The sequence below is a fragment of the Larus michahellis genome, chromosome 7, assembly GCF_964199755.1.
Source record: "Larus michahellis chromosome 7, bLarMic1.1, whole genome shotgun sequence".
Taxonomy (NCBI): domain Eukaryota; kingdom Metazoa; phylum Chordata; class Aves; order Charadriiformes; family Laridae; genus Larus; species Larus michahellis.
In genome coordinates, this window is record NC_133902.1 from 31,539,368 (window position 1) to 31,563,994 (window position 24,627).

General features: G+C 43.7%; 1 protein-coding gene across 8 annotated transcripts in view; it reads right to left on the reverse strand.

Moving 5' to 3' along the window:
* Positions 1-24,627, reverse strand: part of ITPRID2 (ITPR interacting domain containing 2) — a 45,005-nt gene that overhangs the window by 15,921 nt on the left and 4,457 nt on the right. For all 8 annotated transcript variants that reach the window (XR_012588290.1, XR_012588289.1, XM_074594375.1 and 5 more), the window contains 8 exons: positions 22,230-22,279; positions 21,328-21,384; positions 18,546-18,582; positions 17,153-17,251; positions 16,429-16,637; positions 14,796-15,484; positions 11,099-11,171; positions 3,767-3,858 (listed from right to left, as the gene is read on the reverse strand). Coding sequence is in view for 6 of the 8 variants with exons in the window: in XM_074594375.1 (XP_074450476.1) it covers positions 3,767-3,858; positions 11,099-11,171; positions 14,796-15,484; positions 16,429-16,637; positions 17,153-17,251; positions 18,546-18,582; positions 21,328-21,384; positions 22,230-22,279 (1,306 nt within the window). In the remaining 2 variants the exon portion in view is untranslated. The remainder of the gene's footprint in view (positions 1-3,766; positions 3,859-11,098; positions 11,172-14,795; positions 15,485-16,428; positions 16,638-17,152; positions 17,252-18,545; positions 18,583-21,327; positions 21,385-22,229; positions 22,280-24,627) is intronic.

Consider the following 24,627-nt stretch of genomic DNA (forward strand, 5'->3'; position numbering starts at 1 on the left):
GGATAAAGGTTCACAGTCAGCACTGAAATGAAGGGTGGTATTAGGGAATGCATTCACAGAAGTGAGGAGAACTGGAGACTGCAGTGAAACTAGTGTCACAGGACAACATTAAGAATGGGAAGACAGTCTGCCTATACACTCAGCCTGTTTTAAATCACAGAATTGTCTGATACTGGGAAACTCAGATTAGGCTGCTAATCTCTACTGAAGATTGCATCCAGTACTATTAGCCGCACCCTCCCTTTTTTTCTCTTAATACTTCTTCCCCTTTTCATTCTAAATCACAGCTTAAAACAGAGCACGTGCATGCGGAAGATGCTAATTTGATAGGTAACAAGTGGCAGGAAAAGCACCTATGAGAAAGGAAGAAAAAAAAAAAGAGATCTATGGATCACAAAGCATATTCCTTCGGCTGTATATTTACAAGTGGACAGGACATTTTCATAAGAATATGTGTTATAAAGTACAGTCTTGGAAGTTTACCATAGTTGACGCATGAACTAGAAATTCAGAAAAGCTTTTCCGATCTTTAATTTCTACAGTTCTCCCTGCCATTAGGATACTATGGGTTTCTTCTAGAGAGATTACTTACGGTGTACAACAGGCATTAGTTCATAGAATCACAGAATACCAGGTTGGAAGAGATCTCAAGGATCATCTGGTCCAACCTTTCTTGGCAAAAGCACGGTCTAGATAAGATGGCCCAGCACCCTGTCCAGCTGAATCTTAAAAGTGTTCAATGTTGGGGAATCCACCACTTCCCTGGGGAGATTATTCCAATGGCAGCTTTTTCTCATTGTGAAAAATTTTGCTTTTGTGTCCAATCGGAATCTCCCCAGCAGTAACTTGTACCCATTACCCCTTGTCTTTTCCACGTAACTCCTTGTAAAAAGGGAGTCTCCATCTTCTTTGTAGCCACCCTTTAAATACTGGAACACCATGATAAGGTCTCCCCTAAGCCTTCTTTTCTCAAGGCTGAGCAAACACAATTCTCTCAGCCTTTCCTCATATGGCAGGCTTCACAGTCTTTTGATAATCTTTGTGACTCTTCTCTGGACCTCTCCAGCCTGTCCACATCTTTTTGTATTGCAAGGACCAAAACTGAACACGGTATTCCAGATGTGACCTGACAAGCGCTGAGTGGAGTGGGATAATGACTTCTTTATCTCTGCTGGTGATGCCCTTGTTGATGCAACCCAGCATCCTGTTGGCTTTCTTTGCTGCTGTATCACACTGTTCACTAACATTGAGCAGTCCACCAGGATGCCCAGGTCCCTTTCCACAGAGCTGCTCCCCAGCCAGGTAGATCCCAGCCTGTGTTGCACCTTACACTTGCCCTTGTTGAACTTCATAAGGTTCTTGTTATCCCACTCTTCCAGCCTCTCCAGGTCTTCCTGCAGGGTGCCTCTCTCTTCTGACGTGTCCAGTTACCCTCTCAGTTTGGTGTCATCAGCAAACTTCATCAGTTGATCCCACCAAACTTCATACACTTGATCCCATCATCCAGATCACTTATGAAGATATTAAACAGCATTGGGCCCAATATCAATCCCTGGAGGACCCCACTCGTGACACATTGACAGTTTGAAAAAGAGCTATTTACTGTCACCCTCTGGGTGCATCCTGTCAGCCAGTTCCCCACCCACCACACAGACCACTTGTTTGTTCTCCAACCACCTAGAAGAAAATTTCAGTCATGAAGGTCAACTTCATAAGTATGTGCTTAACACTGCATTGTGACTATCACAGTCACAAATTAGTATGAAAGACTGTACAGGTTCAGATACTGTTCAAGTCAAAGGTATTAAAAAAAAAAAAAAGGCTGTCATGTCTAGGTGAAATTAGGTGCGCTACACGTGTGCAAATCTGTGTCTCTAATCCTCCATCACATTGTTCACTCACAAGTCAGGCAAGCAAAACTTCAAGAACTTGGATGGAGAATTCTTCTCACTTCTTCGGTAACGTGAAACTTTCCTGCAGAATATCCCATCTTAATGCCAAAATCTCCCTTAGAACTCTTTATTTTGGATGTCAAGGATGAAAGGCAATACGGTTCTGGTTTTTGATTTTTCTCCTGAGTTTCAGAGGAATGCTATGGCTGCTAGAGTCAATTATTTAACAGTAGATGGCACTAACTTACCATACTTTTAACAAACAATATACACCCCTTCATCTTTCCACAGGTTCTCTTCACTAGTTGCCAAGTTCTCATTTCCTCTAGTCCCATCATTCACCCCTATTTTCTGAATTCAGCTCAGCACTTGATCTGAATAAAGCAGTGAAGGTGGCAGAAGAGAGCCTAGCGACTCCATGGCACAAATCTCGTGCAGTCTCAACACATCTTTTCGAAACAGCATAATAGAAAGCAGAAAAATCTCATCCCTTCACAGCCAACAAAAATAAACTCCACCAGTCTTCCAATGAGGAGGCACTTAGTTGCAACATGCTTTTAATGTACTCTTAATCATGTTGTAACTAATATAAAGATCACGAGTGAGCAACTCTAACCTGAAACTCCTAACATGCCTGTCAACTTCAGTGTAGTCCCAACTTAGTAGAGAGCAGAACCAGTATCTCAGACTATTATGCTCATTACAGAGACTCGGGCTCATGGTTCGCTTTGTTCACTCTCTTGCTCTTGGAAAGCGTAAGCTGATGTTTAAGGGACACACAAAGACTAGCACTGTCTTGGCTTCCATTTTGGTACTCAGCTGAAAAACTACTAAACTGAAAAGCACAGAATACCAGTACCAAAATGGAAAAGCAACACTGACGGATGGGGAGGGTGGGAATCTCTTCCTAGTAAGTGCCAAAGAGCTTTTAAAATGTTTGGTGTGCCACAAGGAAAAAGAAACATACAGTAGCATAAAAAAAGAGTTCAGCAGCTGCAAGCTGCAAGAAATGATACCCAGAATGCCATCTTTGTATTCCTCTGGACTGTGGTTTAGGTCCCAGACAGCTACCTGATGGCCTTGAAGCCAGGATCCAACTCAAGACTTTTCTCTGGCTGATTGACAGGCCAACCAAATCATGGCTATTACTGTGTGAATGTTTTAGGAGAGGCAAAAGAAGACCTCTCCTAAATATCAGGATAGCGCTGTGCAAATGCATGTAATGGGCAGACACCTAACCACCATGCTGGAACAAAAGCCTCCCCTGAGACATGCAGTCTCTGGTCAATATCACGGCAAGTTCTGGGACCGAGATCAAAGGAACTGGAACAAGAAAGACTGTGGGAGCTCAAGATTGACTAAACATTAGTATACCTTCACAGTAAAGTTAGTATGAAATTGTTTTCACTTTCTGTCAGCTGCTAACTAAAAATACAGAAAAGTATGCAAAAAAAAAAAAAAAGAAAGAGTGGGAAGGCAAAAATGATATAAGAAATGAAACGATCAGCAGAAAAGCTATAATCTTTCATAACCTTAACCTCTACCCACTGCAGTCATGAGAGGAATGGACTATGATTCTGGAGCCTCAGTCAGTGAGAAAAGATACACTAGAAACAGCAAACAGGACATACTGAATTTAGAGATTATTCCAGGCCCACATACGCCCAGATTATCCTACCAGAAAGCCTTTCATATTTTAACACAGTTCTGTAAGGGACTCAGCAGGTCCAGCTCTGAAAATGAGAAGTTCTATAGGATTTAGATTGACAGTCACGATAGCAGTGGGATCAACATCAACATCCCTCCTGCCCTCCCCAGGCCCCTGTGCTCCCACCATTACTGGTAATATTTCAACTGCAGTATAAGGACCTTACCTGAAGCTGATTAAATGGAGAGCAATCTGTGGAGGAGTCCTCAGCAAAGCCACTGCTGTCAGAGTGCTGACTCGCTGTTCGTAACAGCTGATCTGTTTAAAACAAGCAAAACCCAACCGTAATTACTTTACAAATCGCAACCTTTCAAGTTCAATCACATTCAATGCACGCTTTCCTTTTACATCAAAGTAGCATTAAGTGGATAACACAATTCCTTTTCAAGTTCCACTTTGAACAATACAGAGAAACAACTTGTTTGTTTCAAGCAAAACCTCTTCTCATGCAAAGCCCTACTTCAAGCAGCGGTGAAAGAGGAACCATCTCTTACATTTTTCTTTCCTGTGCTGTGGAAAAAAACCCACCCTGCAGATCTTGCCACTCCTGGAGTTTTCCTTCCACAAAACTGGTTAATTGACATGCAGGCAGTGGAAGATTTGCTTTTGTATTGACACGTACAGATTCGCCACCCCTCCTGATCACGGAGATAAAGGAGATCACTCGTCTCCTGCTAGCCTCCCCCACCCCATACACCAGAGGAACAGCATCACAGGAACACAGAGGGCAATGCACAGGACTTCGCAAACTGCTGGAGTCCTCCAGTGGTTTAGTGGACAAGTACAAAACATCTCTGACACATCAGCGGGCAATCTGCCAAAGCACATTCCCAGCGCTCATTTTATACATGCAAGATAAGATCCTCCTGCTAGTTCCTTTCTACTTACATTAGGTAAGTGTTAAAATAGCCTAAAGAGGCTCTAAAATTCTCCGTGCTACCTCGGAGTGGCTTCCTCTGGTGCAAGCACTATACCCACAAAGCTGCTTTTCAAGGAGATCCCAGTAAGCTCTGCAGTACAGTATTGCATGTATATTGTTCCCGACCAGACACGGGAGGCACCCACCAACTGTGAGGTTTACCCTGGAGCACCATAAACACTTTGCTTAGCCAGATGGCACCATAGGCAACAACCATATCTCAACTCTAGTTCTCAGCTGAAGTGTAAAAACTTGGAGATGGGGAGACCACAGCGGCCTCTAGTCCCCAGACCCTGCCTCCTCCTCCTCTTCCTCCTCCTCACCCTGGGGCGAGAGCTTGCTGCTGTCTTCTCGGAGCTTCAACGCAGAATTTTGCCCCACATTCCTTCAACCACTTAACTGTCATCATATAATTAATCCCAGTTCACAGCTCAATGCATTGGAATGCATTATGAAAACTGTTTTGAAACTGCTGGATATTCAGAACTAATTTTTTTCAGCATTAATTTTGACGAACATTTTGCTAACACAGAAATAAAAGCCTGCACAGGCCCAGAAGCTTGTGAACATCAGGAGAGGCAAACTGCCCATTAAACTTCTGTATCAGCGATTTCACACGGCTTTTAGGGAGTGCCTGTCAAATTGTGCTGCTGTTCTGTTATCATGGTAGCCACAATATCCTGCGATGATAAACAACTTTTCTACCTCAAGACAGACATCCCCACCCAGCTCCCAGTAAAGACAATGGAAATTACTTTCCTGAGAACTGGACTAGCTCTTATTAACTGCGCGATACAACTAATAGGTCTGCAAGAGCATGCCAGGCTGCCAACTGCAGCTGAGGATGTGGGAACCTGCCACCTCCTCCAAGGTGAATAGTCACCTACTTTGCCCTCCTCTCTGTCTCTTTTCCTATTTGGTGAATTTTAATTTAAAAGGGAAAAGCACTACTAGTGAAAGCCTTAGCCACAGGCGAGAGATTCCAAATAATTCAGATAAAGCGATTCACCAGTGTGTGTGCTGGCATCTGGTTTCATGTGCATGAAGTTTATTACTGCTCAAGAAAAATATTGACCTGCCCTTCTATTTCCTTCTCAGTCAATATTTCCTTTTCGGCTATTAAAAAAAATGTACATATATATATATGTATATATGTCTCCTGAAATCAATTCTTGGCCTCCTTGGAGATACAGTACTAAAGTAAAAATCAGTGTTTTAGATCATTTTCTATAGCATTTGTTATTTATGCACATGCTTTGACAGCCTTACATGACAGATACTGCCAGTCAACCGGTCAGTCTAGAGCAGAGGCACTCATACCTGCCTCATCGTCTTTATCCATGGCAAGAGACTAGCACGGCATGAACAGATTCAGACTGCCTTGTTTCCACCTAAGGAGACATCCCCTTAACAGAGTCATCCCTTGCTTTCTGTGTTGCAGAGCTGCTAGGATTTTTTTTAAATGTCTTAAAGCAAATCACAAGACGTTTTTTGTTAAGTATGAGCAGCCGTCTTCTACCGCACTTTACCCTTGTCTCTTGCGAGTTCTCAGAGTTCTCCACTACACCACTGCCATGTAAATGCAGTAAAAACTTTTAAAGAACAGGAATCTCTACTACTTCAGTAGTGAAATGACAAGGTTTGGCTCTGTAAAGGCTGAAAATACCAACTAGTACATTGGGATATACCAATACATAATGGTACCCATCCTCCTTGTCAACTACTGATCCAGATGTGCAACCTGCTCCATGGCACCTGGATGTCTCTCTGATTCAAGCAGTCAAGGGGAAAGCATAAACACATTTTTAGAAAAAGCTAAAGAGTACATTCAGATCTGGATTAAAGTGCCTCCTGGCAACTGAGAGTCTTAAGAGAAGGAGGTTGTGGTGAGATACGGCTCCCCTCTCTTCACCTTGAATACCGAAAACTCAGGACCAAAGGCTGGTTTGTAGGGGCTAACCTGGGATCATCCCCTGCCCTGCGTATCCCCGCTAAGGCAACTGCACCATCCCCAAAAAGGTCACCGCATGATGCTGACCCTGCAGCCCAAAGCCATTATCAACAACATGTAAGGGAAATCTTCTGAACTAGTGGGAAGCCAGTGGCAGCGTAATAAGGAAAGTGTGGGAAAAGCAACCAGCCAAGATGAACAAAACCAGAAGGAACAATCAAACTCACGTCCCAGCTAAACAGAGCACAAACAAAAATGCCCTTGGATTATTGTTTTAAACTGCATTAAAAAAATCAAAATATTTTTAGGCACTGAATACATGCCAGAGAAATGTGGGTATTCAGAAATACACCAAATAAGCTGACAAAGTTCTAAACAAGAACAGATGACGAAGAAACAAGCCAGTGGTTTACAAAACATGAGAGAACAAATTTATCAGAAAATCACTATTGAATAATGGAATAATTCATCTACTGTAAAATAATATTCAGCTACCAATGGACTGTCAGTCTTGCCAATCCAAACAGTCCCATCAGGTACTTGTCTTACACTTTCTGCATCACTCCACTGCTCACGCAGAAGAGGAGGAAAATATGTGGAAACTGCCCATAAGCTTTAGCGACATCTGTGTTTCTTGTACCTGCAGTGTTATCAAAGTTGTAATGCACTTTGTATTTCACAAGACTATTACTAAATTAACATTCCCAATTTAGCTATAAAATATTCCATTATGGCAATAAATGTCTGATGCCCCTTTTTCCCATATTGATCATACCCTGCATCCCAGCACTGACAAAACCAGCCCAGTAGGGAGCCCTGCTGCAGAAACTCTTCAGAGTCCCTGGGGATTTCCCAGCTTCTGGACAGATTAGTACAGACTCCCACAAACACTAAATCTGTTCCACATGTTTTCTCCTCACTCCCCCGTCTCCAATCTTCTCTGGAGCTGCACCCACAGAAAGCTATAAATACATATACTAAGAACAGGAAGCGCTGGTGATGTGCTTTCTTCACTTTCAAGAACTAAATTTTCAAAATTAATCACTGCTTTTGACTATCAATGTCAGATGGCTTAAAAGAAACAAGTTTGTGGCTATTCAAAATTTCACAGGGAGCAGCCCTGAAGAAAAGGACTTGGGGGTGCTGGTGGATGAGAGGCTCAACATGAGCCGTCAGTGTGCACTAGCAGCCCAGAAAGCCAATCGTATCCTGGGCTGCATCAGGAGAAGCGTGGCCAGCAGGTTGAGGGAGGTGACTCTCCCCCTCTACTTCACTCTCATGAGACCCCACTTGGAGTACTGTGTCCAATTCTGGAGCCCCTACTACAAGAGAGATATGGACGTGCTGGAAGGTGTCCAGAGAAGGGCCACGAGGATGATCAGAGGGCTGGAACACCTCTCCTATGGGGACAGACTGAGAGAACTGGGGTTGTTCAGTCTGGAGAAAAGAAGGCTTGGAGGAGACCTTATAGTGGCCTACCAGTATCTTAAGGGGGCCTGCAAGAAAGCTGGTGAGGGACTTTTTAGGATGTCAGGTAATGGTAGGACTAGAGGGAATGGATTAAAACTAGAGATGCGATGATTCAGACTGGACGTTAGGAAGAAGTTCTTCACCACAAGGGTGATGAGACACTGGAACAGGTTGCCCAGACAGGTGGTGGAAGCCCCATCCCTGACAGTTTTTAAGGCCAGGCTGGATGGGGCTTTGAGCAGCCTGGTCTAGTGGGAGGTGTCCCTGCCCATGGCAGGGGGGTTGGAACTAGATGATCTTGAAGGTCCCTTCCAGCCCACACCATTCTATGATTCTATGACAGCAGGCAGACACTCACAAATTGCAGTGGCTCGAGAATACTTTGTTCTCTATGTACTGTACCTATATTAGTCTTGTTTGTTGGGCATTTTTGGAATGGAGGGTGCTACTGTATAAATATGTCAGGAAGAATTTTGTTTTCCAACTAACAAACCTTCCTTCCAGATAACTTCACAATAATCTTTTTTTATAGTGGACATTTAGCAGTCCTGTATGTTTACACTGCAAAGCAACTGAAGCTTTTCATACTTCTCTACTGCATTCCTAAAAAAAAAACAACGAACCCATGCACAAAAACATATCTGCATTTGAGGTTTGCAACAACAAAGAACAGAATGCCGGTTTGGGGCATAATGGATAAACTAGTTCAGTTCAGTACCATTTGGAAGACAAAACCTAAAAAGTACATCAAGCTAGTCAATACGACATAGAATTCTTTGTATCCCCTATAAAGCGTTTAACAAAGATATTACTATAGTAAAGCAATCATTCGCAAGCCACTTGGAAAATCTACGCGTACCACTCATAAACGAAACTAATCTGAAATGAGAAACGTGCTTTAATGGGGAGTCTGAGCAGCAGTAGACTCAAGTGTTTTTCAAGCATTTCTCAAGTCTCCAGACTATTTCAGTAGGGAAGAGAATCTTTTTTTTTTTTTTTCAATTCAAAACTCCACATCTTATTATAGGCCCTCTTAAAATACCTTACAAACTGTTGTAAATGTCAGAGAAAGCATCCATAGCCATTTGTAGATGTAGAATGATACTGCAAGGTTTATAACCGTCTGCACCGAATAGCACTAACCCTGCCAATTGACACAGAAGTATCCCTACATGAAAAAAAAATGTACAAATGTGTTCCTTCAGGGGAAGCATTCATCTGGAACAACATTTTGTTTATGGGTGCTTATGTCCAGTAGAGCCAAAACCACTGAAAGAGGTGGGTCTGTGCAAGGATCACCAGCTGAAAAACTGATGCTTCAATTTCATGCTGATCCCACCTCAAGAGCTTGCTAGCGAGAGTGGCGTTTCACATTCAGACACAAGGGCCAGCACTTCTAATAAGTGACCACTAACTTTGGATGCCTTCAAACTTGGCGAGCACCCACTCTCTGAGAAAACAGGCCTCTACATTGTCTCACCTTGGACAACTTGCAAAAAAAAACCTGACTACTGTTTTTTTAATGTTTTGGATAAGTTCTCTACCAAATGCCCTCCCTCTTGGCAATTTTACTGAAACCCATACAGAACAAAGCCCTAAGCTTTCCACATCTTCCGAGTGAAATAAAAGGTTGGTCTCAGACTACCTTTTAGCAAGCATGCAGGCTTACCATCAACGTTGACATCCTTTTTAGGTAAGTTATAGAAAAATTGAGGCAATGCTTGCAGGATAACAAAGTGTCATCGCTAATGTATGCCAAGTGTATTCAGAAATAATAATAACTGGGAAACATGAGCCAGCATGCCCTGCTTCTGCCATACTGAAGACACATTGCTAGAACTGTTGCTACCTTTCAGCAGGTACACACAGGACCACCTCACCCTTTTTTTTTTTTTTCCTTGCGTGGAGGAAGAAGAGGGTAAGATAGCTACTGGGAACAGAAAACACAAAATTAGCATTTCAGAAGATGAAAAAAAAGTATTTTTCTCCTCCCTGACTGCAGCTCCTGGTTCCTTAAATCGCCTTTCTCTGAAAAGCTCTTTCTGAAACTGCTGAGGCCAGGCAAACAAGAGACCTGACCTGTAAAGAGTGCATCTCTTTACATGTAATCATGTAAAGCATGTAATCGTGAGCTTTAAAATACAGCCAAGGCAGAAATGCAGGGAACAGTTGGAGATGCAGTTTCTGGTGGTCCTTTTTGGTGGCCTATGTTTGTAACAGAGGAAGACTAGCGAGTGCAATGCTGTGTTGTGCAAAACACTGCTCAACTAGTAGCACGAGCTATCCTTAACAACCAGGCATTAACCTTCAGCGCTTAGTCCAGAGTATTCTCAACATGTTAATGCAGTTCAGCTGACAGTTCACAAGACTGTCAGTCCATTTGTGAAAAGGCAGGTAAGATGATCTCCTTTTCTTACGACAGGTTTTTCTGCATCTCTCTAGTATCTAGACGCCAGTCATGTTTCACCAAGAAACTGCATTGCTGCTAAACGTCTCACTAAATGCAACGAGCTGCGTTTCTTCTTTACACGTAACGGCTAGAGTGCGGACTTCACTTGACAACGTTGGGCAAAGTAACAATCACAAAATAAACTTTAAAGATCAGCTGTGTCCCTCTCCGAAGCCATAAAATACACAAATAAGAATTTGAGATGAAAGCACAAGCCAAGTGAGCAACAAGAGCCAGTGCACAGAGTTTGCCATGTGAAGGACTACAATTTCCATGTGGGTGCAGAGACACAAGTCTTTCGTGCAGCCAGCTTGCAGATGGAGCAGTAGTGCATAGGAAAAAACTGGATGTATCATGCAATTTATGTTTAAAACAACATAATTTTAGTTCAAATGGGTATCTTAAATTACAGGATCTGCCAGGGGAAAAAAAATCCCATACAATCTGAATTAACATTTCAGTTCCTCTGAGCTATCATCAATTGTACAAAAGTGAAAACAGCCAGTGAGGTTACAGGGCTGTTGTCTTGCCTGTAATTTAGTTGCCACTTTGCAGTACTGTCCTGTGATTTAGCTGAAAAAGAAACCCAGATCCTTTTTATTTCTAAAGAGAAAATAAACTTGAGAAGTTTTAAATATCTGAATCATCATTTCAGAGAGGCAAGGACACTCAGCAGACTGCTGTCTCCCGGGAGTTGAAGTCTACTCACCTTTCCTTGACTTGGTCACTGCCAGCTGGTGAGAAGCTGGAATGTGCGGTAGATCCCCCTCTGTACTCTGGATCTAACAGGAAGAGAAGATGAGTATTTTGTCAGGACAACTGGAATGCATGTTCCTGTGCCTAAAAATGCCCATACAGCACATGTGGGGGTGTGGTTGGCTGTTTTTTTTTTTCTCCAGTCCAATAGCCTGTAATGATTGAGGAAGTAAATCGTATCTCCTTGAACCAAAGCATTATTCATCAGGTACTCAGCAACGCTGCTGTGGGACAACAGTGATCCTTAGGACAGCACTCACAGCACAGGGCTCCCCTCTGGCTACATTCATCGTGCAAAATGACCAGGAAATCACATCCCATGATGCTACTGAGAGTTCTCAGTTCCTCTTTGACAAAAGACTGAAATAATTGTGTGAAAATACCTTTGATCACCCTTACATTACTACTGTCTTTTCCGTTCAGCACTCTTGGCCCCTCATTTGAATATAAAGAACAAGCAAAATACATTTATAGCAAGAGCTCAGTACATAAGGACTGTCACCTGCTGCCCTACCAAATATTTCCCACAAGCCACCAATCCTCCAGAAGGACCCAGACCCTGTCAGAACCTACTCCAGACTTCACCACGCCACTACTTGTGGAAATACTTCTTGTGTCTTCCAGTACAAAAAAGGAAGATAACGTATTCAGAGCCGTGAAGATTTCAACTGGGAAACTTAAAACTACATGAAAATTGATCCTGTTACCTAATCACTTTGTGAAACACAGCCTTATTAAGAAAGCAGTTCTCAGACAACCATTCAAACAATGAGAAGAATATGCCTAAAAACTCAACAGGGAGGCCTTTGTTTAGTTCAAAAGCTAGTTTATGTTTTCTCTTTTGTGTGCTACAGAAAAAAAAAACAATGGTTTGCGTGCAAGTCTACACGCACAAAAACCCCAATCTAAGTACCCCCCAACCCTTCCCTCTAACAGGCTGCCTGCCTAATTTAAAAATTACCAAGCAATGAAATCTTCATCTCCATTTCTGATCAACGTAAAAATGCAAAACCAGGATACTGATGGTTTTACGCCCAAGTTAGTATCTGGCTAAAGAAGCAGCTGTAGTTGCACTGATATCATGTGTATAGCAGACACAAGGGTGCATTTTCTTAATAACAAGAGCTTTGAGAAGTACTTGGCCTGAACTTTTCACCATTAATAAGCGAACAGCATTACTCTTGCACAAAAAAGCAAGAGGCTTCTGTTCCTTTAGGAGATGAAGGCTGTACCAAAGGGGTAAATGCTTATTTTGTCCAAATGCAGGGGCACATAGAAGGGTCTCAACATTTAAATTTAGGAAAAGTACCTTTAAAACAATTATTTTAAAAAAATTTAAAAAGAAAAAAGGAACAGTAACTAATCTTATAGGCCCTTTGATCAGACTGGCCTCCCAGGAAAGGTGTCTTGATTCTCTAAAACCTCCCAGTTTCCAATGGCTATGCTTGCAGCCTCCCAACACCTAAGCCTCTTCTCATCTAAATATCCTCCACCTCCTATCCTTGGCTGGGAGACAGCATCCTGGCTGCGTCCGCAGCACGGCACAGCTCGATGAGCGTGCAGAAGCACTCCCCACTCCTTCCCTGTCCCTTCAGCCAATACTGATGCCAGTACATGACCTTCGGGACTGTAATTGGCCACCTCAGGAGCGGGTGTTTGGGGGAAATCCTGCCCTGACTCACTCCTGCACCAGCTATCTTCACAGCCACAGACTTCCGAAGGGCACTCAAACCTCCAAGGCATTCATAAGCATGGAAAGAGCTTCCTTGATATATCTGTCATCTTTCCTACACGTATGAATGCACTCCAAGCCAAGCTAGGAAAACGGGAGGAGGAGTTATTGTCACTGTTTCTAATAGTTTATTGTTCATTATACCCTGCTTAGAGACACATGAAAATAAAATCACACTGCCAGGTATTGTTCTAAAGTTCCTTCAACACAACCAAATCCCTCTCTCACAGGGATCTGAAGGCAGTTGATAATGTATATGTTATATTGCGTAAACAAAAATTCACCACAATCCCATCCCACATCACATGTCGTCTTGCCAAAACAGCTGTGTTTATGCACTGGCATCATTGCTAAGTGTGTCAACCAAAACTTCACAAACACATCACATTTGGCTTGTGCAGAATTCAGCAAGTCTTCTTCATGTCATAACCCTTTACAGTCTAACTTACTCCAAAGGAAAATTCCATTCTTTTTTTTTTTTTAATTAGCTGTTTCAACTTTCCCCAAGTGCACCAAAAAACGGATTTCTCCTCTGGGATATGTGAAACCAGTTCAACTATTAACAATATAGCAAAATGCATTGCCACTCAGACCCCTCCTGTTGTGCCAACACAAATATCTGTGCAGCTACACAACAAACTGGATCAAGAAAATTATCCGTCTGAAAACTAAGCCAGGAAAAATAAATAAATCAAAATACACTGGGTTCCTTTTTCCCCCTCTCAGCTGCTCCAGTCCTTTGTTCTGGTTCAGTAGATGGCCACACAACATGTGGGTCATGACACACAAGCACAACCAAGTGGCAGGAACTCCAAGAGGCTGGATTACCTTCTACTTAATCAGTGCCTTCAGCTAAAACATTAGTTGATCTAGAAGAGCTTGTAATGACAATAAGACATTAGACACAGTATCTACAAAACAATCACTTCATCATCTGCTGTAAAACTGCGGGTTTTCTATTCACTTGCTTTCTTTACTCATTTCACCAATGAAATTACAAGCCTTTATTTTATGCATCTATTTCACATAGACAAAAAAGTTAACTGCTGAACTGTTAACAAGACCCACTTTGAAATGTGTCCACAAAAACATCTACTAATTTATGTTAAGACAGATCTTAACAATTCAAGGTGTGAGTCTATGGAAAAAAATGCATTCTTGAATTTATAGGCTGCACGTTTACTAGCCTTATAAACAAAGCACTTACAGGAATTTTGGAATTAAAAACCCTTTGGGGGAATTATCAATCAAAAAAGATATTAAGATATTAAAAGGCAGCTAGCACAAAATTTGCAACTGAGCCACCACCAAACACGTCAAACAGAAACTTTCGGTGTGCTAATTTCCAGAGAACAAATCAACATACAGTAGGTTGTCACCAAACCAAAAGTTGCACAAGATGAGTACCTCACCCTACATGTCCTTTTCATGCAACAACACTCTTGCTCCATGCACAAAATTATCCTTAATCAATATCCATTGATAATATCCATTGATAAACTGCATTTACTTTTAGGCAACAAAAGCAGAGACTTACAGTAAGTAATTTAAGCAAAGTAAAAATTTAAACCCAAAGACTTTTATATATACAAAACCTAACCTAGATCTATTTCCACAGGAAAAGTTCCTAGTAGTTTTTCCAGTGACTGCAATTACCTGAGCTTGATGAAAAAGAGAATGAGAACTTTCCTGCTGACCCTCAGGAACAACAACAGCAGCAGCAGCACCAAGTTATTTCATTAAAAGGATCAATCAGAGCAGCCTACCGAGACAGAGCGACAACTGTCCTATCACCCGGAGAATTTAAAGTATTCCTGGAGAAAACACTGTCAGCTACACAGGAGGGAACATTCCTCTGCTGGCAGCCAGCAAGTTATGTAAACTGTATGCAAAAACAAAGTCATCTATCTCCACCTACCTCTTCCATCTCAAAGGAGTCCTTCTGCTGCAGCATTAAATTCATTATGGACGGGTTTGCAAGGGGAGCGCAGGGGTCTCTACCTGGCGATGCCGCAGGCAGCCTTTGCGTTGAGGTGCTGCTGTTGGATGTACTGGAACTGCTGCTGAGGCTCGGCGAGTCCAAAAGACCAGATTCTTCACACGGTCTATCCTGGGCGCTTGCCAACCTGCTGCTTTGCACGTCTGCCGGAGGCACCGTACCCTCTCGCTTATCATCAGTCCCAGCAGGAAGGTTTGCGGGATTATGTACAGCGCTTATCTGAATACTGGCTATCTCCTCCTTTACAGTAGCCAAAAAAGAGGAAGAGTCTTTCTTTTTAGAGTATTTCAGTAATTTAGACTCGTTTTTAACATCATTTTCCTCGCTCCCCAGTTCAGCCGGACTTTTCCCTTTTTCAACCGGTGAAGGACTTGAGCAGCCACCACCATCGGCTTGTTGAGTGCTGCACAGATTCAGCTTTGACAGGGTCTTCATTAACCGACTGGCTGTATTGCTGCGATTTAAAGGGGGAGGGCTGGATGCTTCTTTGCTGGAAGATGCTGAATTCATGCTACCTATTTTCTGCAAAGGAGTCCCAGAGACTTGAGAATACAAAGAAGAAAAAGCATTGGCCACAGTAGTAAGCACTTCAATCTGACGGAAACGACCTGCGCAAGAACAAAACGTATGGTAGAGTTTATGAGGACATTTCCTGTCATCACATCCCAGACCTGTTGATCCATCTCTACACAATGGTTTCAATTCTCAGAGACAGCTTCTTCTTCATATTTGAAGAGGGAATCTTCATCGTAATCTCTGCCCACCAGCCTCCCCTCCTATCTTGCCCAAAATCTCCTCCTACTTATATCATGGGCCCCAAAGGCTGACTAAACACTGCCTCGTCCTGTAACGTGAAAATGATACCACACAGTACGAAAAAAATGGAAAAACCTTCACAAGAGTCTCTACTAAATGCACAAGAACAGCATGGAAAGCTTTAACAAAGTCGAAAAAGGACACAGGTATGCAAGTGCAAGTTCATTTACAAAGTGCTAGGGAAAAAAAGGGTTATTCGCACTGCCCTCTCCACCTACAACTGCAAGAGGACATTTCAGCTATGCCCTCATTTCATTGAGGCTCATTACGGACCTAACAAAGCTCCTGCCCCAGTCAATAGAAATACTGGCCCAGATTTCAACAACGACAAAAGTAGGTCGCTGCTGACATCTTTCAAAAATCCCACCCGGATACTGAAGAACACAAGAAACAGACAGATATTGCTATTTGTTTCAGTGATCTAAACCTACAACAGGAGAGAAGCTTAGGAGCAAGAGACAGGAACGATACAAACCAGAAGGCAGTATAACTTACAGGATGCCTTTCATTTCCTTCCACTATAAACCCCGTCCCCGCACTCCAACATGTACAACACTGATGATCACCTCATCACATTTAATACCAAGCAAGAGTTGGTATGGATCCAAGTTATGGATTCTGAATGGAATTTGGCCTTTATGCTCTAAAGGGAGTTTGCCAGAATATTAGATTCTTTCAGGGTTGTTTATTTACTGCAAAAACGTAATAATAAAATTTGCTTCAAAAACATACTTACTTGTTAAAGCAAAATTTGGATTTTCTACTTCCATGCGCTGTATTTGGGCATTCAAAAACACTTTGATATCTATTCCTCTGGCAAATGACGAAGAATTAAAAAATCTCGCTGGAATTTTTGAAGCAATATCTGGTTCATCTCTTCCAAACCCAAGGTTATAGAGCACTTCTTCAGGATCTTCCTCATAAAGCTCCAGTAATTCAGAAACACTAGACAAATGAAAAGATGTTTACTATCTATTTGTCTCCTTTTCAGACCCAGTCCTTTCTGTCCAACCGCTAATTCAGCCCAGTAGCCATCCTGGTCTATTGAACTTTTGACTCCTACAGCTCAGCCTACTTTAGGAAATAATTGTGGAGATCTCTGAAGTTTTGGTTCCCATCACCAGAGCCATCAGCCCAGACATATCTCAGATCCTATCCTGTAATTTATAACGTCAGCCCTTATTCTGCCGAGCTTGTATTTTAAAATGTCATTAAAATTTCAGACTTTTCTAACATTTAGGCCCATTTGTTAGTATTTACTGCAAACCACAACTGAAAACAAATAGCAGTTTTTCAAGCAACCGAATGAAAATTCCCTTCTCAGCTACTAAATGCAACAATGTGCATAAATCAAGCCAAGTCCATTTAAATGAGGAACAGAAGAAGCAAGTTTTGCCAGCAAAACACAGCCAAATTCCACTGAACTGTGCCATGACCTTCAAAGCAGAGTACTCTTTTACCTTGAAACAGTCGCGCTGCTTTTTCCAGACCCGGTGGAGTTCATACTTCTCCCCTTCTGGTGGAACTGCAGCCTCCTCTCCTTCGCCAGCACACCATTGCTGTCAACACAAACGGAGAAGACCCCTGTGATAAACCCCTTTCGGTCGGGGACTTGATTCTCCGTCTTGGAGGAGAGCTAAGCCGCCAGCGCCGCTGAATTTCTTTTTTCCCCTTCAGTGTTATCTGGTTTATATTAGCCATGTCATTTATTGAAATACAATAACAAAAGCGAACCCTGGGACGCCTTGGTAAAAATGTACGTAGACGCTAAGAATTTGAAGGCAAATGCAAGCTGAGAAAACAAATCCCTGATCTCCTCTTGCTGCCCCCACCCTCCCCAATCCCACCCTCCTCCAGCAACGAAGCCCGGCCTCAGATGAGCCGCCCTCCCCTGCCTTCCCCATGCTGCTGCCTCCTCCAGCAGGACCACCTCTCCATGGCAGGACCACCTCTCCATGCCTCAGGTACCCACCTCCCCTCACCCCCAGCTGCCACTCACCCGCAGCTCAAGGCTGCGAGCCGTCCAGGGAAGCTGAAGAAGCTCCAGGCTGGAGGAAAGGGAGCAAGACGAGCTCCAACTCAGACTGCCGGCCAGTTTCTTTCCCAATCCCAAACTATTTCCTCCCTGCATCTGGAGAAGCCGCCTCAGCATTAGGTGGTACCTCAGGCTCAAACATGCTGTTACTGCCAATGTCTCTGGGGGATAAACCTTCCCAGGGTGAATTTTACTGTACGAATCCTCACACACACACACACACACACCAGAATAACCACCAAGAAACCAAAGAAGACAGAGGATTCGCCTAAAAGCACATTTACGGAGCCTGGCTCAGGAGGAGTAGCAAGGATGCTGCCCACACGGACTGTGCTGGTATTTGCTGAAGTCTCAATGGGGTTTTAGTTTCAGCACATTTTATTTAGAAGCTCTCCCTGTAAAGCAGGAGCGTCTCCTCTCTCAAAAGTCTTTTTTTTCCCCCACTCCCAAAGGGCATCTGCTCTGAAAGGTAAAACTAATTTTCCCTTGAAATTTCTGAAATGGTGAGGGATCAGTGAGGCAGAAGGTAAATCATACTAAATCACTTAGATTTGTCATTTCTGTGTTTTCCTACTGCTACCCCAAAATCTATGTCAGGTCTGCTGGAAGAATAAAAATCTGTGATTTTTTCTGCATCTCCTAATGACTGTTTCTGTGTTATCTGGATCTTTCCTTCCCTCTCATGTAAACAGACACGAGCAGAAGAGCTTTAGCTCTGAGGTAGCCTCCATGACTTCACTGCCCCCTCTCCCTCCCTCCCTCCCTTCCTCTAGTATAAATATTTCTCTGAAGTAAACAAACAAAAAAAAGATGTTTACCATGTTTCCATTTGGGTATCACTCCGTAGATGATTAGCTGTAGAGAAACAAGAAGAAGTTACACGCAGACCTCTTCGGAATTACACTTCCCACAACTGGTATGAAGAAGCAGGCAGCCAGCATGTTTACCAATAGCCCCGCAGAAGCCAGATTTTTCTCTTCCCATATAAAGGTGACTGTCAAGGGTTTCTAGTATATGGCTGATATAAAGATGATCTGGTTTATTCAGGCTCTGTTTAAAATAAAATCCCACTTGGACTAACGTTTACACACTGTCATTAATCATATTAACTTGAAATTTAACATGCAGTAAGCTAGTAATTGTTATATAAACCATTTATTGCTTTGCAATTGAAGACACGATTACCAGCTGCAGGGCTGTTCCCGGGCGGGGAGGGGAGGAGGAGAAGCGAGCACGCGAGGATTGCTCTGCTACAGAAAGTAAAGAACGTAAGAAAGGCAGCTGGCCCCACAGCCAGGTACTGAGACTGCAGTCGTTCGTCTTTTCATCAGCACGGACCACGCTCAGCTGCCTGCGCCGTGCAATCCACAGACAACAGCTCAGTGAAGCCTGCAGTGATGATGGGACCCGTGGCCACACTCGGAGCCGAGAGGGCTCTGGAGGGAGGATGGCTGCCAGGCACCGAGCCCCTGGTTACCAGCCTCCGACGGGGAAGTCGGCACTTTCTGCAGCTGGATCGGCCCAGCTCCACACAGGAACATCTCAGGCACCATTATTCCTTCAGAAAATCAACACCCTGTCAAGCCAGAGAGTTCAGCCCTAGCCTTAAATTATGGGTTCCCCAAGAGACGACTCAACATTAACAAACTTGCCTCAGAAGACGGGCAAGAAGCGTGCATATGTTGTAGCAGCCCTCAGAATCGGCCACGAAAAGAGCAAAGTAATGTCAAACGCGCTGCCAGGAAAACCCTGTATCTCAGCTTGCTGTGCCAGCAGGGGATAGTCAGCAACTGAGAGCAAAACATGGAAACCTCACAAGCTCTCTCTTCTTTTCAGAGACATCACAAAGAAACTATCACGAAGAAACTTAAATGTATACAAAATGCAGATGACACATCTTTTTTTTTTTTTTTTTTACTGTTCTTGCTTATAATATGAACGTAAGCCTAACTATATGGATTACCTGGTGACTAGTTTGAACAGCTAAACCATGGCTTTTAACAGCTTAGTAGGGGGCTGGGTTACAGGACCCTGCCCGACGCCCTCCATACCATCCACACAGGGCTCTGGCTTGTATCCAGACTCAGGCAGCCAGGGATGCAGAAGGGCAGGCCATTCACACCAGCCACAAAGGGGCTGTCTGTCCGTCAGGGCACACAGCGCAGCTCCAAGCAGCTCTGTTGTCCCCTTGTTCTCGGATGGGAAGCAAAGCCCAGCAGAAACACTCACATCCTTACCCAGGAAAATCAATGAGCAATTCTAATATTTGGACCTTTGTCATCTGAAAAGGAGGGGAAACGACCTTCTGCCTAAAACAGGCTAAAGGCTCATTAAAAAAACAGAAATCCTTGGGAATGATAAGGAGAAAAAAATTGACAAGAAAAAATGACATGATGTTCTAAAATGTACTGACTCTTGTATTCTTGGTCATATGCTCAGAGCTTGGATTATAGTTACAAAGAAACTTTTCCTATGAAATCTTTGTACTGCAGGCAATCTAACAAGCAGGAAAGACTGTCAGAAGGAAAATTTAATCCTATTTAATCTATTGCAGTAAGAAGCTCATTTACTGCTTCCCCATCATTATCAGATCAACTGTTTTCCCTAGAAGTCTTGAATCTTTAAAAATTAAAGATATTTCCTTCCTCCAGGCCCTGTCCCACTACTTCGACAACACTAGCAAGACTGCTGTGGAAAAAAAGGCTTTCTACAATACAAGTTCTGACACTTTGCAAAAGCTGTAGTTCAAAAAACATTAAAAGCTAAAGGGGGGCGAGTGGGTTTCCTTTTTGTTTTTTTATATTGAAAGCAGATATTGTTTTATATCCCCTATCCTGCAGATAACCCCAGGACCCAGTTTGTGAGACTGTTTTTTGCTATTTTATTTCAGGATGCTGCTGTTTGAACAAGATTGACAGTGCTTTTCTTTGTTTGTTTATGGACACCTCTAACCCATGATCAACAGAGAGGCTAAAAGTCTTTTCCTATGAAGAAGTCCACCACAAACAGCCACATCTCCTTCCCTTTAAAAAAGGGAAGAGAAAGAAAAGGCAGCTAGGGACAGCAAAGTGTGTATCGTGGCTGATCCAAAATACTTACTCAGCTTTCGTGTTTTTCATTTTTAAAAGCACTTAGCCCCTTAATGCGCTTGCTTCTCAGCTGACAGAATTTCATTCCTCCTTTCAAAAGCCCGCACATGCCACTCCCGAGGGATTCGGTGGAAGTGGGGCATGCGTGGCTGCCAAGAGTAACTCATGGACAAGAAGAGCAAGTAGAAGAAACCACTTTCTCACAGCCTCAGTGAGTGCTCCAGGCTGTGCTACTGCTGTGGGCATTAAAATGTGAAGGCAGAAGCGAATTCAGGGCTGCCTCCAACCTTCGGGTTAGACCAATATGTTTAACACCAGCAATAATCAAATAAACTCAAAAAGCAAATCTTCCTGCATTTTTCTATGTGCTTCATGCTGGTTTTCCAGACAGCTTTATCAACTGCCTTTGACCAGAAGGGAAATGCTGTCTTTCAAAATAAAAATCAGATGACTGAACTTTTTTTTTAATTTTTTTTTTCTAGAAAAAGAGTCATAATCCTGCCACACCCACCTTCAGCTCCCAGGGATAAGTCATCTTCAAAACTTCCTCCATTTCTCACCAGCATGCCTGAAAATGTACAGTGAGCAGTTCAACAATTAGAATGCTGCAGTGTTTTCTTTCCAACAGCTTACCTAAAGATACTAGCAAGACACTTCAGTTGACACAACAGGATATAACCATACTATAGTTACAATCCCTGCATTAGTCATACACTAAAAATGCACTAAGAAGTGAGAAGTTACATTTGAGAGCGTAGAACGATTATTTTGAAAGAGAACTTCTAGAATACTGCTTTAGTTTTGTGCTCAGAAACACCCCTGAGTCAACCTGCAAGGAAATTAATTGGAAATGGGAACCTGGAGGTGCCACCCAACGCATCTGTTCCTTCTGCTGCTACGTTATCTATCCTCCAGACACCTTACCAGGGGGATCCAGAGTCTCAGTCCAGCTTAGGCATTCCCCTCTCTCGCCCTGTACCGGATTAAGAGTTGAAGCAAAGACTCCAGGCACAGCAAGTAATTCCTCTGCACCCTGTCACTACCTGCACGTTCTCGCTGTACTTTGAACTTTAGTATTCGGACCTGCTCAAATAGTAAAATTTTCAGGTGTGGCAACCGGAGTTATTAGAGGCAGGGACTGCCTAATGCTCGCCAGCTCAGAGAGGAAATTACGGCCTCCCTGTTCTGCACATTTTGGGGTTTATTTTAGGGCTTACTGAAGTCTCCAGAAAGACTCATCCAGGATCATTTCCCCCTTCTCCAGTTTCGCAGGCACAACTGCTTCACAGTAAGAGTAATTCAGCAACGCCGACTAGGCTGTGGTTTGTGTTAAAGAGCCGAGGTCTCAGGTGAACATCCAGGAAAGCACATTTCCCAGCAAAAGACATTTCAGTAGGTAAAACCTTTCCTTACCCTTCAACAGAGGATTGCTTTGCTCATCCAGGGAGGCTCCCAGAGGCGTTCTGAAACCACAGAAGAGATTAATACTACTTTAAAAACTTGCTGCTTCATGTCCTTCCTTACAGCGTGTAACAAGCTTGTGATAGCAGCAGCTGTCCCTCCCTCCGCCCCCAGAAAGCACAAACATCTGAGGACCGGCAATAACTTCCTAAACAATCCCCAGCCCTCTGAACAAATATGCCTTGTAGGGAAAAACAACGAAACAGGTTAATAGTAACTGCAAAGCTCAGACACCAGCCAGTGGCAAAGCTTTGGGGTCAGCAGCCCTCTGTCGAGGAAAATCATGGGCTTCTCCGCAAAACACCCAGAAAAAAGGAGAGTGGCTTTTTGAACGGACTAATTCAATCTCATTTATATGACAAAAAACTGTTGCCATTTTTCTATACATTTGAAAATTCTTGGAGAGAGGGATGAAAAGCTGTATTTGGTGATCAGGAACCAAATAAAAATCTTGACAGCTATGTTAGCTGTCACTTGCCAGCTACGATACCCTACAGACTCTTCACGTCGGCTCTTATTTAGCTGATCCCTCCTATTGCTGCTCCCTGAAGGGCAGGGCATTTGCTGAACCTCACTATGCCCAAAAGGAGCAGCAGAAACCGCACAAATGACAGGTCCATTCCCTCTCTGGGTTCACACTACACTTGTTGACGCCAGCTGGATGTTTCCACATCTTGTCTCTGAGACATGTTTAACCAAAGGCCCGTCTGTCACTATTGAGTAGCACAGCATCAGCTCTCAAAGCCCCAAAGAAATTCAGAAATATAACACTCATAAAGAAGTGGAAAGGAGATGATTTATGTGCCTGTATTATGTAGGTTTCATTTGGGTTTTTAATTAGACAAACATATAAACCTGCCCAAAGACCTGAAAGTAAACAGTGCTCTGATACACTATTTGTTTTGGTGCCATGGACAAATTAAGCAAGGCAAGTTTGCATCTGCTTTCTAACAGACCTTACACTTCACAACTTTTTTTTTTTTCTTTCCCCTCTGAAAAGAGTTCACCCTTTCCCCGTCTGGCTCGCTGATAGGGAGGAAGCTGACTCCGACGTGTCCTTTGCGAAGCGAAGCAAAGCCCCGCCGCGGTGAGAGGCCAAGGGAAACAGCCGGAGCATCCAGGTGCACGAGCCCGTTCCGGGTGACAGGACAAACTCTGCCAAGGCTCAGATCTCCCGGGTTTCCGCGCGCCTGTCTTGTCAGGGTTTGAAAAAACTTCAGGCCTATTGTCTAAACCTGTCACGCTACAACAAGCCTTATGTTCTGAGGTAATAACTATGCTGGTTGTTTACTCTCTGGCTTTGATGGGTGCGCTCCCATCCTTCTCCCTCTCCTTCCCCAGGAGCTACTTCCACATCAACCTTTCGACGCAGAAACGTGCTGGCAGCGACTTTGACAGCCAAGGTCAGTGCTGCAGGCACCGGCTGGCAGAAAATGGGGAAAACAACCACCGAAGCTAGCATTTCCTTCAGAAATGAAGCCCGTCACCCCTACAGCATGTTAGCAGCTACCAGAAAAGCAGCCCTGTCAACCACCCACCTGCTGCCCTGCTTGCACTGCTGCACACAGGCACAGCTGCCTTACGCCCCGTGCATTTAAGAACTAGACGCAACACGAGTTTAAACAGGGACAAGTATCTGCACAAAAATCCTCTCAGACAACAGCATGGACAGCTCTGTTTTTCATAGAATGGTTCGGGTTGGAAGGGACCTTAAAAATCATCCAGTTCCAACCCCCTGCCCTGGGCAGGGACACCTCCCACTAGACCAGGCTGCTCAAAGCCCCATCCAGCCTGGCCTTGAACACCTCCAGGGATGGGGCATCCACAACTTCCCTGGGCAACCTGTTCCAGTGCCTCACCATCCTGACAGATTTTCTGTGCCAGGCTGTTTTTCACCAGTAAGGCCCACGAGCTGGCTTGGCTGGCTCTGTCTGGGAGCAGCTCCATGCCCTTGGGAAGGTTTGGGCTGGGGACCCTTCCACAGGCTGGGCCCTCAGGACCAGGTCTCCCCACCAGAGGTGCATCATGGCAGGTCCCCAGCACATCCCGGCAGCCTTTGCATGGCAGCTGGGGAAGAGCAGCACGGGGAGGCCAACAGCAACAAGCAAGTAAGCACGCGTGTGCCTGGATCAAGGGATCCTACGGTTTTCCATTTGTGTTCGCTCATTTATTATTGTTTTTTAAGATACATGGCAATAACTTATCTCAGTATCAGTCTACGAAAGAACTGAATGAACTCTTGATGCCCACACTGCCATGGAACATGGATACCGAGCAGGGAAGAGGACCGTACGCAGCCTCAAGGCTTCCTCTCATCCCAGAGGTTGGTTTCCTCGGCTCTCAGTTGTGG